A 20,042-nucleotide genomic window follows, 5' to 3' on the forward strand; every position below is an offset into this window, starting at 1 on the left:
ATATTTCTTGAAGTGCCTGGGAATCTGCTTAACATAGATTTTCTGAACGAGTGTACACAGGTGTGATAGGCGTCTATCAGCAAGTGGAGAGGAGGCTACGAGAGAGTATATATGCTTACTGTTATGCATGAGGGATTTTCCAAATAGCCGTTTAATTATTTTCTATGGTGAATTTCAAGCTTGGAAACAGCAGCTGCACTAAGACCTGACCATGTTACGTCAGCGTAATCAAATAAAGGCAGAATATAGCATCGGTAGAATAGAATCTTGCAACTGTTTGGGAGATGGGAAAAATGAGAGAGCAAGGCTCCAAGAGCAGAGCTGGTACGCCAACGCACAGAATTCATATGTTCTGACCACGAAAGAGCAGAATCAATCACTACTCCTAGATGTTTGTGACTGCTCACCATCTCAATAGGCTGGGGAGATCCTGGGAAATACAACGCAATGTTATCTGCCTACACACAGCCGATGATAATGGCCTTGGTTTTGTTGAGATTGGGGGATAGGTGCCAGCGTCGCAGCCAGGACACGACCTTTTCTATGTCCAGCTGTAGAGATAGGTGAAGTTGCTGAAGACGTGAAGTGAGGCTTCGAATTTCATGAGTGCAGTATCGAAGCCTCACTGAGATGCATGCTGTCACGACTTTGTTTCATGCGCATAGCACAATCATCAGACGACATGGTGGGTAGCATTGACCATGTCAGGAGATATTATGTCTTTTATAAGCAAATTGCAAGTGACGCTTAAAGCTTGATGTTACAAATCAACTTCATAGAATATTGTTGTTCACAAAACTTCTAGCAAGCAACAGGAATGTCAAGAATCGATACTGTAGCTTACCTAATATGGAACGGATTCTCAGGAATTGAATCGAGAAAGAACACCTCATTAAGGTTGGTATTACTGAGGAAAAGCTCTTCCACCTGCATTGAGGAAAACAGAACCATTTAAATGAATTGTTGCAAGGGCGCAAAAATAAGTTAACACAGAAGGCGCATGCACCGCGCCGGACACAACACAGTTTGCTGCATTACGTTCAAGGAACTCTACCCGATCTGTGTGGCATGCGCTACCTGGGGCCAAAAGTGGAGCCGCATGCGCATCTGTTTCCACTCGGACAACACTGCAGTGGTTGCTGTCGTGGCATCTGGCACCAGCAAGTGTCCTAATGTGATGGCACTTCTCCGACAGCTTTTCTTCATCTGTACGAAGGGCAACTTCATGATTACTGCACGCCACATCCCTGGCGTCACCAACGTGCGTGCTGATGCCTTATCCCGCCAGGAGCTCCTCTGGTTCCGCAACCTCCACCCGACAGCCAACCGGAACCCATCTGACCCAAGACGCCTTCCATCCCTTCCTGAGACAGCGTCAGCACCTTGTGCCTCCTCGTGATGGAAGTCTGCCCATCTCTCAGCCGGTAAACTGTAATACCCCGAACTGAGATCTCTGACCACGTTGACAGCTCTGCTGTCATTTTCTGTCCCGGCACTCTGCTGTACCCCAACCTTCTTTCTTGCCCATTGCCTTATCACACTAGGCAACTATTGCACAATCTCTGGTGTCGTAGTGGGAATAGGATGCTTTATCAATTTGGGGAGTCAATCTCGCTCACCAGGCTCATCCTGCCAGTGCGGCTCACACAGCCCACCCGGCTCTCAAAAGATGTGACAGGGTCACTCACCTTGCCGCCAACATAAAGATGCGGCCAGGGTCACTTACCCTGCTGCCACTAAAAATAATACTCACTGCGAGCCTGGCAAACAGCGATTGACAAACCCCTCCTATCCCCACAACTCAATGCTCTCAATGCTATGTAGTGTGCATGCAGATGGGTGTGTTAAATGACTTTTTGCGAGCACGCAAAAATAAGTTAACACAGAAGGCGCATGCGCTGTGCCGGACACTTCACAGATTGCTTCTTGCTCAGATTTGCATGGCTGACTGGTGACTCTCTTCAAAGCCCACCCTCCTATACCCTCTGCTTCTTTTCTGCTGTGCTGCACCATGCTGAGGCACATCTTCACCTTCCTCTTGGTATCACAATAACCAACATTCAACATCACATCTCTTCAGTTTAAATAACTGAATAAAGAGGGGAGTCAATCTCGCTCACCAGGCTCATCCTGCCAGTGCGGCTCACACAGCCCACCCGGCTCTCAAAAGATGCGACAGGGTCGCTCACCGTGCCGCCAACATAAAGATGCGGCCAGGATCACTCACCCTGCAGCCACTAAAAATAATACTCACTGCGAGCCTGGCAAACAGCGATTGACAAACCACTCCTATCCCCACAACTCAATGCTCTCAATGCTGTGTAGTGTGCATGCAGATGGGTGTGTTAACTTAAATTAATGAAAAGCCGGGTTTAAAACGAGTCACATGGTGTCGACCAAGTAAGTTCTACTGTCTGCATAATATTATTACACAATAATTATGTAGAATGTCCACCCACAAAGGGGAGAAAGTAGCAGCTTTCAATTCTTATGATTTGTTTATAATTCACAATCCCACCCGGTCTATGTGGTGATTTGTGAATGAAGAAGCAGTTGTGGGAGTGTGGGGTTCAGCCAACAGCCACTTCACTGACAGGGTGTAAGTAGAGTATTTTGTGCAGTCGGTATCTTCTATGCCAAAGTATTAGTTCGGATGCTCTCCGCATGAGGATGGCTGTCATTCTACGTGCTGCAGTCCTGGTGCTACTTGGCAGTCTGCTAGTCCCTAGTGGCGGTCATGGTGCAGCTACCGTGGAAGTGCGTGATGAGATCAGATCCATGGGTGCCAATGTTAAGAGTATTATTGACTATCTGACATCCGGCAAAGGACAGCATCAGGTGTACGATCGCTTGGCAAAGTTCACGGATACGTTTGGAAATCGCTTAGCCGGCACAGCAAACCTTGAGAATGCCATTGATTACATGCTGGACACAATGAAGGCAGGTGGTCTGGATAATGTTCATGGCGAGAGAGAGCAGGTCCCTCTCTGGGTGCGCGGCAAGGAGTCTGCTACTCTTCTTGAACCACGCGGACCCAGCACACACGTGCCAAAAGGGGCACATACCCTCCAAACGGGCAGGGACAACACAACTGTTGCATTCAATCCCCAGAAAAAAATGAGTTTGCGTTTGATTAGGGAATTGTCGGCTGGAGAGTGCATGCTCCGGTGGTGGTAAAAGCGCATGCAGTGGCCGTGGGAATGCGGATAGTGCATGCAGTGGTGGTGGGAATGTGGACAGTGCATGCAGTGGTGGTGGGAATGTGAGGTTTTGCGGAAAATAGTCACAGGACCATCATACCTTCGGTGAAAACACTCTGTTCCCAACGCAGAGCAAGAAAAACGACATTCTGACACCAGACGCATCACACGGCTATCATCTAATCATGGGCAACTGATGTGTTGTGGGAACTGGCCAATATGCAAGTAAGCATTATTCCTTTTGTTCTGACAAGGCTTGCCAATACAGAAGTGTGTTGACTCAAAACAGATGTTATGCAAACAGATCCTCAACCACCAAAGCAAGAAAAATATAAAAACTGCTCTACTCACAGCGTCAGTAACATCTTCTCTGAGGTCCATGTGTTGCTGCGTCCCAACGATAGTCACGTTTTCATCCGGGTCCTCTACATCAAAATTTAGATTGAGGACGTGCAGCTGCAGAGCTGGAAGAAACGACAGAAGGATTTACACTCTGTATCAGTTCTCAGGTCAAGCTGACCCATTGAAAATTAGCCATAGCCCAGTTATCGAGCAACTACAGCAATCATAATTTATACAAAAGAGAAAGACCAAGGAACTACAAGTTACGCTAGACTGTCCACTAACACCACCAGTTACTAAACAATCAGCTCATGCGATAACATTGCACGGCACTGACCGACGGTACTGATGTTCTACAACTAACTGCCTAACAGCTCTAGCACATCTTGGAAGGTTCTAAGTTAAAGAAATAACATAAGGAGGGGAAGGTGTTCGTATCCAAGATGTGCTAGAACTGTTAGCCAGCTAGTTGTAGAACGTCAGTACCGTCGGTCAGTGTCGTGCAATGTTATCGCATGAGCTGATTGTTTAGTAACTGGTGGTGTTAGTGGACAGAATAGCGTAACTTGTAGCTCCTGGATCTTTCTCTTTTGTATAAATTAAACCTTGGCTCTCCATCTGAGTCCATTCCAGCAATCATAATAGTTGTGATAGTGTCTATTAACTTGGCTTCACACTGTTGACAGATGCGTCAACTCTGCTCCTCTCTAACATGTTCAGCGAAGATGCGAGCTGTGTGTATTATTATTATTATTATTATTATTATTATTATTATTATTATTATTATTATTATTGTCTATTGTATGAAAGTGCATCTCCCTATGTGGAGATGGAGAAGTGTATGCTTCTCGTTGGCTGAATTTGAAATAAACGAGAAGCATTGTTCTTTCGAATGACGAACATCTGCGATGCGTGTTTTCTGATTTGTTTTGTTTTGTTTTGTGTTTTTTCTATTTTATTTTATTTTTGATGCTGGTGTCATGGTAATGACACAGAAGGTCGCGCAAGCGCGGAAAAGCGCTTGCACAGTTTGAATCAGTCTCTTTTTTGTCTTGCATTGCAAGGGCCCATCCATCCACCCTTGTGTTTGCCATACTAATATAATTACAATGTGCGGTGCCAGCTGTTGGCAGTCTTGTTTTGTTTTTTGTTTTGTTTCGTTTTTTGCTGTTGTTGTTACTGGTTAGGGATCAGTACCTTCCTATTCCATAGAATTTTATCGATGTTACCCTTGAAGAATAATGCAATATGGCTGCCCGCAGCTAACCCTGAACTTGTTATGGCTGATGTGAGGTATGAGAAAGAACACAATAGGAACAAAAGACAAGTGGACAGCAAAGAACATGTGGGTGCTACAAAAGCTATGCAGTACGGATGGAATGAATAGTAGAATATTCAAATTCATTTGATTTATAAGCGCTTCAAGATTATGAAAACAGGAAAGAAGGTTGGGATCAGGTTGATAGTGGTCATTTATGGACCCTTATTGTCACATTGCACATTTCCTCTTGAAGGAATTTCAGTACTGCTCTACGGAGTGAAATTGCGTTTGCTCAGGTTTTGATAGGTCACTTCTTGATCTTTATCCAAAACTTAGAAAATCAAGATCACTTACCTCTGACTTCTACTATTATTGTCCTGCGCTCAATGAACACCTCTACACCATCTTCCTGCCTTGCTTGAGAGATTTCACAAGTCCATGTGCCACTATTTCTACGACGAACGTTTGGTACAGTGATTGTCGACGGCCACGAATCAAGCACCTCACGTCGTCTTTCCTGCTCTTCGTTTTGCTCCTGCGTGCTAGTAATCTCCGATCTCAGCACTCCATCTTGAAACCAACGAACCGTGGCTACTGGATGTCCCTGGTGTACACACGCCAACTGTAGGGTACTGTCTTCGACTACAAGTAGGGTTTCGCCCATTTTGGGAGGTGGCTCGATACGCAGTAGTTGTGCGCGACCTACAGCAAAAATAAAACCAGGGAAGAAAGATTCATAAATCAGAGAAGGATGATCTGCCCTTCTGGGTACTGGACATTGGGTGATCCGGAGACCAACTCTACTGTCTAAATCGGAGTAGGCAACTCCCGGAGAAGGGTGCACTGAGAAATATTTGCCTCTGGTGAAGGCCACCAGAAGATTAAGGTCAAAGGAACATAACTATTTTCCTCGTGTGTCCTTACACACGTCTGTGTGTGTGTGTGTGTGAGAGAGAGAGAGAGAGAGAGAGAGAGAGAGAGGCAGACAGGCAAAAGTTAGGTCAATACTGGTTGTTATAGGCATCGTGTTATAGGCATCATGTTAGGGCCACTCCTGGCCTCCAATGAGATGCAAGCGTGCATGAACATTTAAACAAAGCAACGCTGAAGAGACTTAAAAAAATGTCTAAACAGCCACTTTTAAAGTAGCTATGTGATTAAGTACACATAACAGTAAAACACACAAGTTTTACTATGGCGGGAAATTTTGTTTCATTGTACCTGTGAGTTGATGACAATTGAATAGGGCCACTCATCTGACAACTCTGCTTGGCTACAGTGTAACCAATGTACATGTACTTGCATGATTTCTTACACAGTAACGGTAAACTTACGGTGACACGTGACATCAGGTGGTGTCCACGGTGGATTCTCCTCCAGTGCTATCCATGTTCCTTCTGTTGGTCTCACAGTGTGCTCATAACCCGGATCAGTGCATTTCAGTGTGCCACTGCCAGTGAAGCCTCCATCACATGTGTACTGAACTTCATTGTCATAAAATAGACCGTTTAGTGAGCCGATCTGTGTTGTGATGTTGTCAGCAAAATACACGGTCGGCAGAGCTGGGCAAGGAATGGCTGCAATAGACAGGTTAAACAAAGAAAAGCCGGATTGATACTTCTATGTAAAGCAGCATTGTCTACGAATTAATTTCGCTCGAAGCTTCTGGTAAGATCAGGAGGATCCTGCTTAACTACTGAATGCAGACCAAACATATTGAAGTTTGTGTCATTGTCAAACCCATACATGAAAAAGAACTAACAGTCACCCCCCAATGCAAATTTCAAGCAAAACAACGACGGTATCACACAAACAACAGGCGCGTCGCACCGGCTTTGGAGGTGGGCGGCCATGGAAGGGGGGGGGGGGTCCGGGGGTCGTCCCCCGGGAAAAAATTTCAAAAATTGAAGCCAATTGCAAGCATTTCCGGGCATTTGGTGCCATTTCAGTGTACGGTAACTACAATGAAAGACTTTTTGATTCTGCAAAAAACCAAGAAGATGCTACGATCGGGGACAAACATTATTGTATTGTATTGTATTTATTTAAAAGGATTCTCCAAAAGCAAATGGATGCTTATCACGGAAGTCTCCCACATAAATATCGCAAGAAAAATGGGGAAATGGGGGAGAGGAGAGTGGAAGATGAAGCATGGGAAGAAGGGAAACAAGTACCTAAAATATCGAGGTATAAAAGCAGGAAAGAAATCGACGAGGGAAGAAATCACCTCTGCAGATAATAGCGGGACATTTAGATGAAAAAAACCCAGCAAGGATTAATTTTAAGGAAAAAAATTCTCAAACGGAAAAGTTCGGAATTCCAGTCAGAGAATATCTATGCTGTGAGTAATGAGCCTTTAGAGCAATGCGAAAATTGACAGAGGACTGAACGCAGCGGATGTGTTCTGGAAGTTTGTTCCATTCCACAGATAAACTGAAGAGAGGGGATTGAAATGGGCGCCAGAACGAGGTAAAACTATAGAGGACGGGTGACGACAACTAAGGGATACATTGAATTTGAAACGAATTAGCAAAGACGGAAACTGGTAAAAGACATGATGAAAATACAGCAAGGACAGAATCTGACGACGCCACTTCAGGGATGACCAGTCACAAGTACGATTAAGAATCTGCTTCGGGGTTTCCCACTCAGGAGGGTGCCGGGTCTTACAAAGCAGATATGAACGAGCAGCAACGGCTTGCAGTCGGTCTAACGTAAGCGAATCTGAATGGGATACGGCGAATGACCAGACAGGGACTGCGTATTCTAACAGTGGTCGTACGTAACACTTGTAGAGCAAATTCACGGTTGAAGCAGAAAGGAAATGGGCCATATGGCGCAACAGAAAAACACGACTGCGAAACTTATGGGTGATAGATTTTATATGGTCAGAAAAATTTAGTGAAGGAGTGATAGTCACGCCGAGATGACAGTGGCTATCACCTTTCTGAATAGGCACACCGTTCATTGTCAAGGGGGATGACGGGCCGGGGGCTAATGCATATTTTTGAAAGGGTAGGTGGACGCATTTACTGGTGTTAAACGTCATGGCAGTAGCTGATGACCATTGACAACACTTATCAATGTCAGTCTGGAGCAATGCATGATGGATAGGAAGTGAGGTGTTTGCTGGAGAAACAAGAATTAAATTAGAGTCATCAGCAAAAAGGGATAGGGTACTAGAAGCAGGGGCATCAGGAAAGGAGTTGATGCACAGGTTAAAAAGAAGCGGGCCGAGATGGGAACCTTGGGGTACGCCAGCGGTGATGGGCAAAGGGTTAGAAAGAGTTTGGCCAATGCGAACGCAAATACTACGATCAATGATGAAGTCCTTCACCCAAGAACAGGCAGAAAGAGAACACCAACCTGAAACAGATTGAATAACTAAATGATGACTAACTCTGTCAAAGGCCTTAGAAAAATCAAGGAACAGCTGGTCACAAGAAGACTTAGAGTCAAATGCACGCGAAACAATTGAGGTAAGCTGTACCAATTGGTCAACTGTTGACCTCTTTCGACAAAAGCCAAACTGGCTGGAACTGATAATTTTATGGCTCTCAACAAACGAGTAAAACTGACGGCTAATCATAGACTCATACAATTTGGCAACTGCATTTAACAGCGATATAGGACGGTAATTGACTGGGTGAGAAGGATTACCTTTTCCCTTGAACACAGGTACAACAACGGCAGATTTCCACTCCCTGGGCTGAGTACTGGACAGCAAGCAGCGGTTGAAAAGGGCGGAAAGAGACTGTGACGTGACCTCAGCTGTTTCACGGAGGATGCGAGTGTTCAGCAGTCCAGCGGTTTTACGTTGAATGGGAAGTCTGGATAGCGTGTCAAATACGGACTGCACAGAGAATGGTTGTATGGAGAACTTCACAGTGGACGTGGGTGTTAAAATACCAGCTGAGTGCAGGTCAGGTGTTAGCAGTGGCGCCTGGCTGTAGCTCGCAAACACTTTGGCTAGGAGATTCGTCTTTTCCGTATTACTCGTGGCTGGGTAGGCTTGGTTGTCATGGTAGAGGTCAGGGATAACCGGAGACGGGCGATTCACATTACAAAGGATCTTTGCTTTGCGCCACCATGTACGGGTTCCATGATGCTGAGCCATGTCTCTCGCCATCCTCTCGTGATAATGGCGTCTCGCCTTCCGGAGCAAGGAAGTAAGACAGTTACGTGAGAGTCTATACGCTATCCAACTATCTGTAGATCCGAGACGTTTGGCCTTGGCGAAGAGGCGATCCCGAAGCCGCCTCTGACGATGGTGAACAGCAGAGTACCAAGGCTTGTTCGATGGAAATGTGCTTCTCCGGACAACGGGAACAAACAACGATACAGAGTCTTCCAGCGCTGTGCGCCACAATGACCAGGCCTCATCAACTGTTTGCGCATTTTGGACGGCATCTAGCAAGGGTAGTTGCCACACGTGGTTGTTAAATGCTTGCCAGTCCGTGTGGGCAAAGTCGAGCCAGGTGTTTTGTGCAGAAGATATTTGGGCTGTGGAGCCTGCTGATCGGTTGTGGACGACATCGAAAACTACAGGACAGTGATCAGATACCGGTGGGAGGATGGTGAGATGGGAGACTGCTATTGGAGCATATGTGATAACTAGGTCGAGTAGTGATGAACTCTTACCACTTGCGGAGTAGCGGGTAGGCTGTTGATCCACAAGTTGCGATAAGCCCAGATCATCCAGGGTGTCATACATGCATGTACCAGCAGGTGTATCAGGATCGGATGCTAGCCATTTCGAGAGGCGAGCGTTAAAGTCGCCAATGACAAATATGGAAGCTTGAGGACAAGATATTGATTGAATGCAGGTCCGGAGTGCGCTGCAGAACTGATCAGGTGGCTGCCAAGGAGGACGGTAACAACAGAACACAAACGTGGAGTTGGGGCGATGCTCTAGCTCTCATTACCCTCCCCCTGGAAAAAATTCAAAAATTGAAGCCAATTGCAAGCATTCCCAGGCCTTTGGTGCCATTTCAGTGTACATTGACTTTTGATTCTGCAACAAACCATGATCGGGGACAAGGATTTGCCACGTTTGCGTTGAGATCATCGCGCTTTGTTGCAGTGTGCTAAAAAAAAACACCGAAAAAGTGGGGCGGCCATGGCTGCCCGGCCGGTGCAGGTCCGACGCCCTTGAACAATGACGGCATTTGAAAACATGGAACACTCAGTATTAGCAGGCACTGTCACTACCTATTCACTAGATCACTTACGACTACATGGAGGTTCAGGATGTGACCAGCTTTCATTCGCTAGGCACTCTGTTAATTTTGCTCAAAGCTACTGGTGCGATCAGGAGGATGCTGCTTGACTACTGAATGCAGACCGAACATAACGAAATTATTCAGACTACATCATACGGTTTGTGTCTTTGTCAAACTCACACTTGAAATAGAACTTACAGTGAACCCGGCCCCAAACAGGCAAGGTATCACAAACATGACGACATTTGAAAACATGAAATTCTCAGTACAAACAGGCATTGTCACTACCTATTCACTAGATCACTTACGACTACATGGAGGTTCAGGATGTGACCAGCTTTCATTCGATAAGCACTCTGTTACATTGCTCTCGCCCTGTTCAAGACGATGCCCGCGATTACAGTCAAAGAAGAATCGATTTGTGTAGGAGAAGTTCGTCCGGTATGCCTCCTCAAATCCGTCATGCAGTTGCTGGATGTCACTCAGCGGGTATGCTGGATTCGTGAAGTTGAGCTTGTACAGATCGCTGTTGTTCCGCGGCATTAGAATTGAGCAATTCCGTCCTGTAGTACACACCAGTGAAGAAATAGCATAAAACAGCCGGTGGTGATCAGCTGTGAAACGCATGTTGCATTGGCCTAGACTATCCCCATGTATTTCTTATTGCACTGATTAAGTGTTCACCACGAGAACAACAAAGACACAGTCATTGCTGCAACTGTCCTCATTAGGTCTTAAGGTATATCCTTACTTGACTACACGAAACCATAATTATGATATTGTTGAATAAGAGAAAGGACGACTGACGACATATCCAGACATAACAACGGGAACAGGTAGGTTGAGAGTCATTGCTACCCGACCAGCGAGAGCAATGAGACAAGGTGTGAGCTTTAGATTGCTGCAGGATCTCTTCACTTATATTCATCTGTTGGGAGTGACGGCGATGATCCCGATGGGCACGTTTCGACCCGGTGGGTGGAAACGACGGCCGAAGCTGGTCAAACCATCGGAGGAGGTACCTAACAATATGAATCATCAACAATAATGGAGCTAGAGTGTGCCAGTACATGTCATACTTACGAAAGCAGTGGTGTATTTCACCATCCAGCATACCATTGGCCAGACACAAGCGGCTGGAGTTTGTCAGATTGCGCGGATGAGCATAGCCTTCGAGACACTCGAATGTCGCCATAGATAGGTAGCGAAATCTATCAGGACCGACCATGTCTCGAGGGAAGAAGAAATTATCTCGTTCCGTTATAGTGAGTGTTTCATCTGGATCAGTGAGGTTACTGGAGATCTGTGTGGCGTACCATCCTGGTCCAGGGTAGGTGCAGTTCACAACTATGTTGTACGCACACACGATACGCAACAAGCAAAGATCAACAGGGTCAAGGCAACTCAATGCCATTAGCCTTCTTTTGGATAGTTCTGGCAGGAACCTAGGGAGATAGGAGTCGGAGTCAAGGATTTTGGGGACAAAGAAATATCTGAAAAAGAAATGGATAATTATCATATTTAGCTAGTAGGTCCTTATGCAATTGTGTTTTTAACGGATATGAAATTAATCCTGTAAAATGGCAGCATCAGAAAGCACTTCCCGGACCTTTGCATACTGACCAATGCCTTTTGGCAGACCTTCCATCGATTTAGTGATATAAGTCCAACAGACTGCAACTGAAATAACATTGTATTTATAAGTCAACTGAAAGATAGTTTGCCCTGGTGAACTCTTGAACATGCATGTATGTCACGTACCTCTGTATATCTGGTGAACATTGTTATAGGCTCATATGCAATGCGGCTTACAGTGTATTGGGCAAGATTCGACCACAGATTTCACAAAATCAATGCTACAGTACATGTTTCAGTGACAAATTAATATTCATTTCAAACTCGTACGGCGAACAATACTTCAACATGTCCGTAAAAGATTCATGGGTACAAGTACGGTAAGTTGGTAGCACCGCAAAAGAATGGCAGTTAGCTATAAAGATATTAAAGCCATTGGGCTAAGTACACTACAAACACAGCTCCACCTCACACTGCAATCCACTTCTGTTTGTGTCACCCTGTCCCAACACTATCAATCCTCCAAGGGACACAATCGGATATTTCACAGCATACTTTCAGTTAAATAAGGGGGGGGGGGGGGGTTGTCAACTGACAACCGCTCTATTTAGTTGCTATTCACTCTTTAGATGAAAATTCTTTTATTAATTATTATTATTATTCGGGCGAATGAAGTTGAAGACACCACTGCAGCTGTACTTATGGTTAAATATGGTTGTAAAGACACACCTGGCAATATGGCGGTAAACACACGCCTGCCAATTATTATTATTATTATTATTATTACACAGCTTCGCGTAATGGAGATACGGTAGATAAATACAAAGTAAAAACATACCATGTCCTGTTCCGCCTCTGTGTTTCTTCAGCAAGATGGCAAAAGCACACACGCACTAACAATCTAACCAGATGAAAAAAAGCAGATGAAAAGAAGCTAGTCGCAGACTGCTGCAGGCCTTCGTCCTAGTTAGTTTTTGGGATTCCATATTCCATAAACTCTTCCATTCCCGACGATCTTGCGCCAACTGGCGTAGTTTGGCCAAGTCGGTTGTCGACTTCATTGGAATTCCTTTGACTTCAACTTTTACAGTACATCAAAGCCATGGCTAGAACAATCCCTCCCAGTGATCACCAATACCCTCCAAGATTGGTCACTGAAAGTCAATCCGTCAAAAACTGAGTGGGTGCACATCTCATGCAACAATGACGCATGGAAAAAGATCAAGCAGCTCGGATCGCTTATGGGTGCAAGAGAGAACCTAGACAGGCGTCTCCAACTTGCAGCTTGTGCATATCGCAATATGTACACTCTCTGGTTGAGATGCACACACGTCGGAAAATACCGTCGATTACAGCTGTCCAAAGCCTTCGTGCTGCCAACCATTCTGTACAAATGCTGCACGTGGGGGTTCACCGAAGCTGAATCGCAGAAACTGGATGTGTTCCACAGAAGGCAGCTGCGGAATCTACTTGGGATAGTGTATCCCAACACCATCTCGAACGATGAGCTCTATCGACAATGCAGCAGTTCGCCCCTCTCGGCAACCGTGAAAAGCCGTCGAATGGCCATGCTTGGCCATGTACTCCGCATGGATCCTGACACACCACCTCAAAAAGCGATGCAGCTTTACGTCAGCCTACAAACTGCTATTCGGAGGGGAAGACCAACAACCACACTGGCGATTACAATTTGGAAAGAGCATGAAGTCAAAGGAATTCCAATGAAGTCGACAACCGGACCGGACAGGCTCTTTCTCTCGTTGTCCTGGCTCGGATCACGCTGGCTGTGGAGAACTTCCTCGGTCCGAGTCAATCGGGCTTCTGGAGAGGCCGGAGCACTGCAGATGTGGTGTGGGCGCAGCGGTGGCTGTCGGATGCCGCGGTGCAGGGGGATTGGAGTTACCACATGCTAGGCCTGGACATGAGCCGTGCCTTCGACACGATCGACAGAGCCAAGCTGCTCAATGTCATGCAGCGGATTACAGGCACAGATGAAGTTCAGCTTATTCGTCTTCTTCTTGATAATACCCATCTGTTTGTTCGAGTGGGCTGCGCTCTGTCCAAACCGCTCCAGAACCAGCTTGGCACACCGCAGGGTGATGGATTGAGCCCGGTTCTCTTCACTTGCTATCTTTTATTAATGATGTTGAAAAATTATTAACAATTTTTCGACATCATTAATAATAGAACTCTTCCTCTCCTCTCCTCCATTTGAAATTGATCAAAAAAATTTCATCTAAAGAGTGAATAGCAACTAAATAGAGCGGCTGTCAGTTGACAAACCCCCTTTTATATACAATGCAGTTGCTTGATGTCCACCACTTTCTGCCTGTACATTACTTACAGTTACAGACGGGTCTCAATCCAGTATACGTCCTATCAGGCAGGCATTCTCGTCGTAGATTTCCAGATGTTATATTGTATCCAGTATGGCAGTCATAGCTGATCAGAAAAGAGCAGTTCAGCGAACTGCTGTTAAATAGTAGTGGAGACTCAGCAGGTCTCTCCAACGAAAAGTTGCTCCTGGGAACAGTAGCATTCTCCAAGCTGCAGCTCACAACTGAAGAACAGCACAGTATCTTGATCAGATGAAACTCCAAGCAAGAACATGACAGCGGGGCACGGTGAAAAGTCCTATGCACTTATTTTATCTTCTTGCACGTGAAAAGAGATAGATTTCTTCAGCTAGCATCTAGATAGAAAGCTACATAAAATAGACTCTTGGTCGTAAGCTACGTAGAGATATACAAAGAGGCAGCCGAGTGAGCGCCAAACCTCTACAACAGTTCAAAGTTGTCTGCAACATTAAGCATGAAGGTCCTTGAAGCCTGCAGTTAGCAGTCGTTAGCCTTTATTGGCTGAGCAAACAACCACTTGCAAATACGTGGCGCGATACGAAAATGGACCCAAACTGCAGTTTCTTACACAGACAGTCCCCTATAACCCCAGAGCTTTTGAAGCATGGATGGCATTCACAGGTCTAGCTACCAAACGTGACCGGACACAAAAATGAACCAAAAATAAAGTTTCTTACTCGGGCAGTCTCCGATAAACCCAGAGCCTTTGAAGCAGGGAAGGCATTTACAGGTGAAGCTACCAAACGTGTTGTTGCAGATAGCATTCGGGTCACACATATGTGTGCCTTCAGCACATTCATTGATATCTGAAAGAGATCATCCCAGATATATATGGATTAGAAATTAGCCTCGGTACCTAGCCTCAGCCTCGGTAGGCTGATCTAGTGCTGCTGCATTACGCATTGCTCTGGCGCTAGAGCGACGGGCTATCGGAATGTCTGTGGTGCCTCCTTTGCACCATGGCTGGTAGCTCGGTTTGCTTAGAGCTCGTAGCTGTAGTGATGAGGTATTTATGGCCGAAACAGCTTGCTGCCTGCAGCATTGGATTAGAAATTACTTCAGTCGAAAGCCATTAAATTTGGACGGTAGAACATGAGGGCAGTGAATGTTTCAGGGGTCGACCTCGGACAACTTTGGTAACGGTCTTGAAGACGGAATTGTCATCATGGCATGGACTTACCCTCTACCAGCCGCAAGATGCTGAATCAATCCGCTCAATGGCAACAGACCGACAGGCATGCCCGCCCCACCTAACCGGACTAATTCTCGTGATTCACGTGATTCTGCCAGACATGTTGTACGTATATTCTATTCTATACTTTCGATTAAATTTTCCAATGGTCCGATTGGTATTGTTGCTAACGGCTTTTGTTGACGTCATTTCTGTCATTTCATTGTATTGTATTACTCTTCAGACATCAATCCTGAATAGCATAAGCGAAAGTAGCAACCCCCGCCACCTACGCAGACATGCTTCTAATAATAATAAATAATAGGAGAACATGTCCATGTTAAAACTAGACTCAGTTTTTGGTGGCAAAGAAGGCATTGTTATCACAAGTTAATCCCAGATGGAAAACGCAGCATCAAGAAACTGGCATACGCACAAGAATTGTTATTGAAACTGCTTATTTCGCTACCGATGTCTTGTCCTCTCTCTCATATGGCGATCTGTAAAGGATTCCATACCCTCAGCTATGATTCTACTCTAGGCAAAGACGCAGCAAACATTGTGGAAATTCTGGAACATTGTCACCAATGCAAAGCAACATCACCCTACCTTCACATTCAAAATCCACACCATCCCAGGTGATGCTGCTTCTATCCGGAGATTGAACGGTGCAGTTGCGAAGGTTTGTAACTAGGCTGGACGCGTTGCGTCGAAATCCTTGCAGACAGTCAAATTCAATGGTTGTACGGTACTGGTAGTCAAACTGTTCGGTCGTAACTTGGACTGAAGTTGATGTGTTAAAACCCGGTCTGGTGCAATTCATGACTTCACGAGAAACACACAGGCACAAATCACAGAAGCCAAGCGTCTTTACAGCCAGAGCCCTACTAAAAAAGGGCAGCAATTTTTTCAAATATTCTGCAATTGCTTAGCCCCCAACTGATTAAATTTGTCACATCTCCTGGCAATGCAGTATCTTCACACTGGACTGACTATTTCTCAAAATGCGAAGACTCCACTGTAGCGATCCACTATAATTATATGGATTATTATGATAAACAGTGAAAAGCAGCGCTTCGTATAAGCTGAGCGGGGGAAAACGCTTACTTTGACATTGCGGAGTGTTCCTGTCCCAAGTTTCGTTGGCTTGACAACGCAGAGTCTCATTGACAAGGTCACTAGTCAGAATGTACCCATCCTCACAGCTCAGCATCACTGTATTGTTGTAGGTGAAGTTCCTGCCAGGCATGTAACGTATGCCCGCTCTGGTTTCGAAGACACTTGTGAAGGTGTTATTATACACAATGGGATAGCCATCGCGGAGAAAACTGATAGCACTGAATCCCTGGTCGGTGCAAATCGCCACTAGAAATCGGAAATCATACAGAAAAGTACAGACATACAATCATCAAACACTGTGTTGCACACAAACGAGATACCTGGTTTCTGGTACTCCAAAGTATGCAGAACCTAGTTCCGATTTATACCATGCTTGCATGCACAGATCATTGAAGCACCGAGCGAAGATAATAGTAGTTTCGTAACAGGAGCGCGGGCACAGGGTTGTGAGACTGATTACAGTTAGGAGCGCGGGCACAGGGTTGTGAGACTGATTACATCGGTGCTACTACTCCACAGAAACAGGCACTGTTCCCAAATTCACATCTCAACTCGTTCTGTTCGCAATATGTACACACCCATTACCAGTGCATGTGCCGCAAAACAGTTGTCAGTATCGTGATGATAGCTATTAACCGGGTAAGGGTGATCCGAATGAAGAACTCAAAGGACAGTACTGTGAACCCCACAGAAACCACTAGGATCATGAAATTGATTATTTATCCATAGGGAGTTTTCCCATGGTAATATTATTTCGATACTTGCATGAATTTTACACCGGCACAATGCAAATTTCATCGAATCAGCAACCACGAGCCAAAGCAAAACTCCACTGCTATACTTACAGTCACAGACCACGCCATCGCCAACAAATCCTTCATCACAAGTGCAATTGAATGAACCAATCGTGTTGGAACAGTCAGCAAACATTGAACAATTGTTCAGGTCAGGGCTGAACACGTTACATTCATCAATGTCTAAATGAAACATGGCAAAGTACAACAGTTTTGTGTGGTTGTCGTAATGACAAGCAGTAGAAAGAAGGTCTATATCTGCATGTACTGGGAAGGATTGATTTCACATCATTGCACACAGCAGTGAGGTGAGTGCAAAGACGGTAAAATAGGAACGTTAGCCATGAAGATACACATAGAGAAGGCTATGACCTTCGGCGGTCATTGCCCGAGGCGGTGATCGAGCTGCTAGAGCAGAAGCAGTTGAAATGTCTGCTGGAATTGGACCATTCAAAAGCTTGGTAGGCTGCAAATTTGACAGCAACTCCTCAGCCTGACCTACACCACACAATCTTTTACAGTGGTGTTTCTAGCTAGTGACCCCCCCCCCCCCTCCCAAACATACTTAGCTTGATACACACATATGCACACCTACACACATTCACACACACATACACTTACACACACATACACTTACACACACATACACTTACACACACATACACAAATGCATACATATTTTAATTTTGGAGTCCAAGAAAATACCTCCAGCAATGACTGCAATTGAACAACGGTACAATATCCTACCTTCACACCCCGGTTGATCGCCATCGAAATTACAGTTCATGTCTGGTGTACAGTCACATACCCTGGAGAAGGTACCCTCGACTTGTCTGTATCCAACATCACAATTATAGTTCAGCCGAGTGGAAAAGTTGTAAAATTCCAGTATCGGCATGGTAACTTGTAGTACCGGTGCTTGTATTACTGGTCGGGGACATGTCAGGACTGTGGGAAAATAAAATACAACATCCGGCTGTCATCATAATGGATTAGTCATTTGAGCCAGAGTCACTGTTTTACTGGCTTATCCGTCTTCACGAAAACTCCACCACCATCAAAAATCAAGGTGCATTAACAGCAGTAATACGAATTGATCACCAGTAGATGTTACCCATCGCCAAGGGGTCAAATACCAAGAGCTAATTCACTGCATCCAAGGGACCCTCGACCAAGCTACCAATAGACAGTGTTGCAGCACCGTGTGAAGAATCACAACTCCGCTTCCTAGCATGTACATGCAATTTGATAGCCACGGGAGCAGACCTGTGCCCAAGTCAATGCCTGCTCACGTCTATTGAACAGTGTAAGAAAAGAAACTGGGTCTCAATTAAACATAGTCTCCTCGCCATTTGTTCAATTAAACAAGTCCAGATTGCTATCAGCCATCTTGAAGGCTAGCATGATGTCATTCCACCTGCAAATGAACTCTACATCAAAGTGTCCATTTCTGTTCACTTCTTATTGTAATCCACGTAGTCTTTCTGCAGTGACGGCTAGACAAATTCGAATACCTGTGCATGTGGCGGGGGTGCCACTCCAGTTAGCAAAACGATCATCAAATGGATCGTTGCATGTCCGCACCAGACTGTCACTGCTGGCATTGAATCCACTGTTGCATTGAAACCTTAGAGTTGTATTCCATACGTACAAGTCTTGCACAGTTGACTCGGTTGGTACCACTCTCTCAGCATTCGCACCAACTTCTGGCTCCGTACAGTTCAGAACTGTCATCGGAAACAACGTAGAAGAGAACAAGTGAAAGAAATCTGATAGCAAACTTGCACTAGGACAGACCAAAAGTAGAAAGTATTGAGAACAAACATTCTTGAGGCTTCTTTCAGTTCTTTTGAATCAGAAAGGAGGAAGCGGTTGGATGAAAAATACAAAACCTATACAGGTATATAATAACAAACAATAAGAGGACAGAGGAAGTGTTTTAACTCTGAGTTTCACTCCCTATTAAAGCGATCATCAGAAAACAGTAAAAAAAATTGTTTTTAACTAGCTCTGCCTCTCGGTTTTGAGCGCTCTCTTGGACAGCCTGGAACCGCTCTGTTTTACAGGTATATAATAACTATGGGCCACTGCGAATCCTAGCCCATTTTATTATTCTTAGTACTTGGAAAGCTGTCAACGCTGCCCCATGGTCAAGTAATGCCAAGTACTCATGTACTTGTGGTGTCAGTTAAAGGAAAGGCAATTGGCTAGCTTTCAATGATACGTTTGCTGATAGCTTTGCAGCTGTGACAAGTAAACTAGTGTCCTGGGGTATGCTAGGGATACCGGTGTCCAGGTCTACAGCAATAGCTCAATATCAAAATTTCACGTATTAGTTTCGTGGAGGCAAAATTGTGCTACTCCGTCAACAACTGTATCCACTTAAAAGCCTTTTCCTGATCCACATTTTGAAGGACTTATGACCTTCTCAAGAACACAATAGAAAAAGTGCACTGAAACGTTAAAGGCAAACCCCGCATATCCCAGTAGGAGTGTAAGACGTACGTGTGCAAATGTCGTTGACCATGCCAAATCCGTGGTGGCAGTTGCATTGGAATCGCTCAGGCTGAGCTCTATTCACGCAATCTGAGTTAGCAGAGCAGTTATGAGTAGCAGCTGTGGTCTCATCTCCACATTCATTCTCATCTGAGAACACAAAAGAAACAGTGAAATGCTATATGGTTTTCTGGTTTATCTGTTGTGTTGGGTGAGTGTTGAAGTGTATGGCGCAAGTCCATCACAAGGCAAATTGATAGTAGAGAAAAATGTACGTTAAGTCTGTAAACAGATGCTATGAACACACTACTACATTTTACTCCCCCGAGAATAGATGGCGGCATGTTCACCTTATTCAATAGGTGGACTAGAGGGATTCTCAGCATCAAAACCCATGCAATCCAACACATCAGTGCCATGGATAGTGCCCAGTAGGACGTTTGAAACATTAACTTAACCGTTGCAGTCGACCTTGTACATGGGAGAACAGTACACACCGCCTCCA

The 20,042-nt window shown here is 45.1% G+C and overlaps 1 protein-coding gene across 2 annotated transcripts in view; it reads right to left on the reverse strand.

Moving 5' to 3' along the window:
- LOC135823264 (uncharacterized) overlaps window positions 1–20,042 on the reverse strand; it is a 65,748-nt gene that overhangs the window by 20,225 nt on the left and 25,481 nt on the right. For both annotated transcript variants that reach the window (XM_065336116.1, XM_065336115.1), the window contains 14 exons: window positions 19,547–19,687; window positions 18,556–18,768; window positions 17,789–17,989; window positions 17,093–17,224; window positions 16,236–16,493; window positions 15,738–15,953; window positions 14,635–14,763; window positions 13,945–14,160; window positions 11,109–11,372; window positions 10,334–10,588; window positions 6,138–6,380; window positions 5,158–5,505; window positions 3,552–3,664; window positions 845–927 (listed from right to left, as the gene is read on the reverse strand). In XM_065336116.1, the coding sequence (XP_065192188.1) occupies window positions 845–927; window positions 3,552–3,664; window positions 5,158–5,505; window positions 6,138–6,380; window positions 10,334–10,588; window positions 11,109–11,372; window positions 13,945–14,160; window positions 14,635–14,763; window positions 15,738–15,953; window positions 16,236–16,493; window positions 17,093–17,224; window positions 17,789–17,989; window positions 18,556–18,768; window positions 19,547–19,687 (2,812 nt within the window). The remainder of the gene's footprint in view (window positions 1–844; window positions 928–3,551; window positions 3,665–5,157; window positions 5,506–6,137; window positions 6,381–10,333; window positions 10,589–11,108; window positions 11,373–13,944; window positions 14,161–14,634; window positions 14,764–15,737; window positions 15,954–16,235; window positions 16,494–17,092; window positions 17,225–17,788; window positions 17,990–18,555; window positions 18,769–19,546; window positions 19,688–20,042) is intronic.

Source organism: Sycon ciliatum, chromosome 8 (assembly GCF_964019385.1).
Source record: "Sycon ciliatum chromosome 8, ocSycCili1.1, whole genome shotgun sequence".
Lineage (NCBI taxonomy): Eukaryota > Metazoa > Porifera > Calcarea > Leucosolenida > Sycettidae > Sycon > Sycon ciliatum.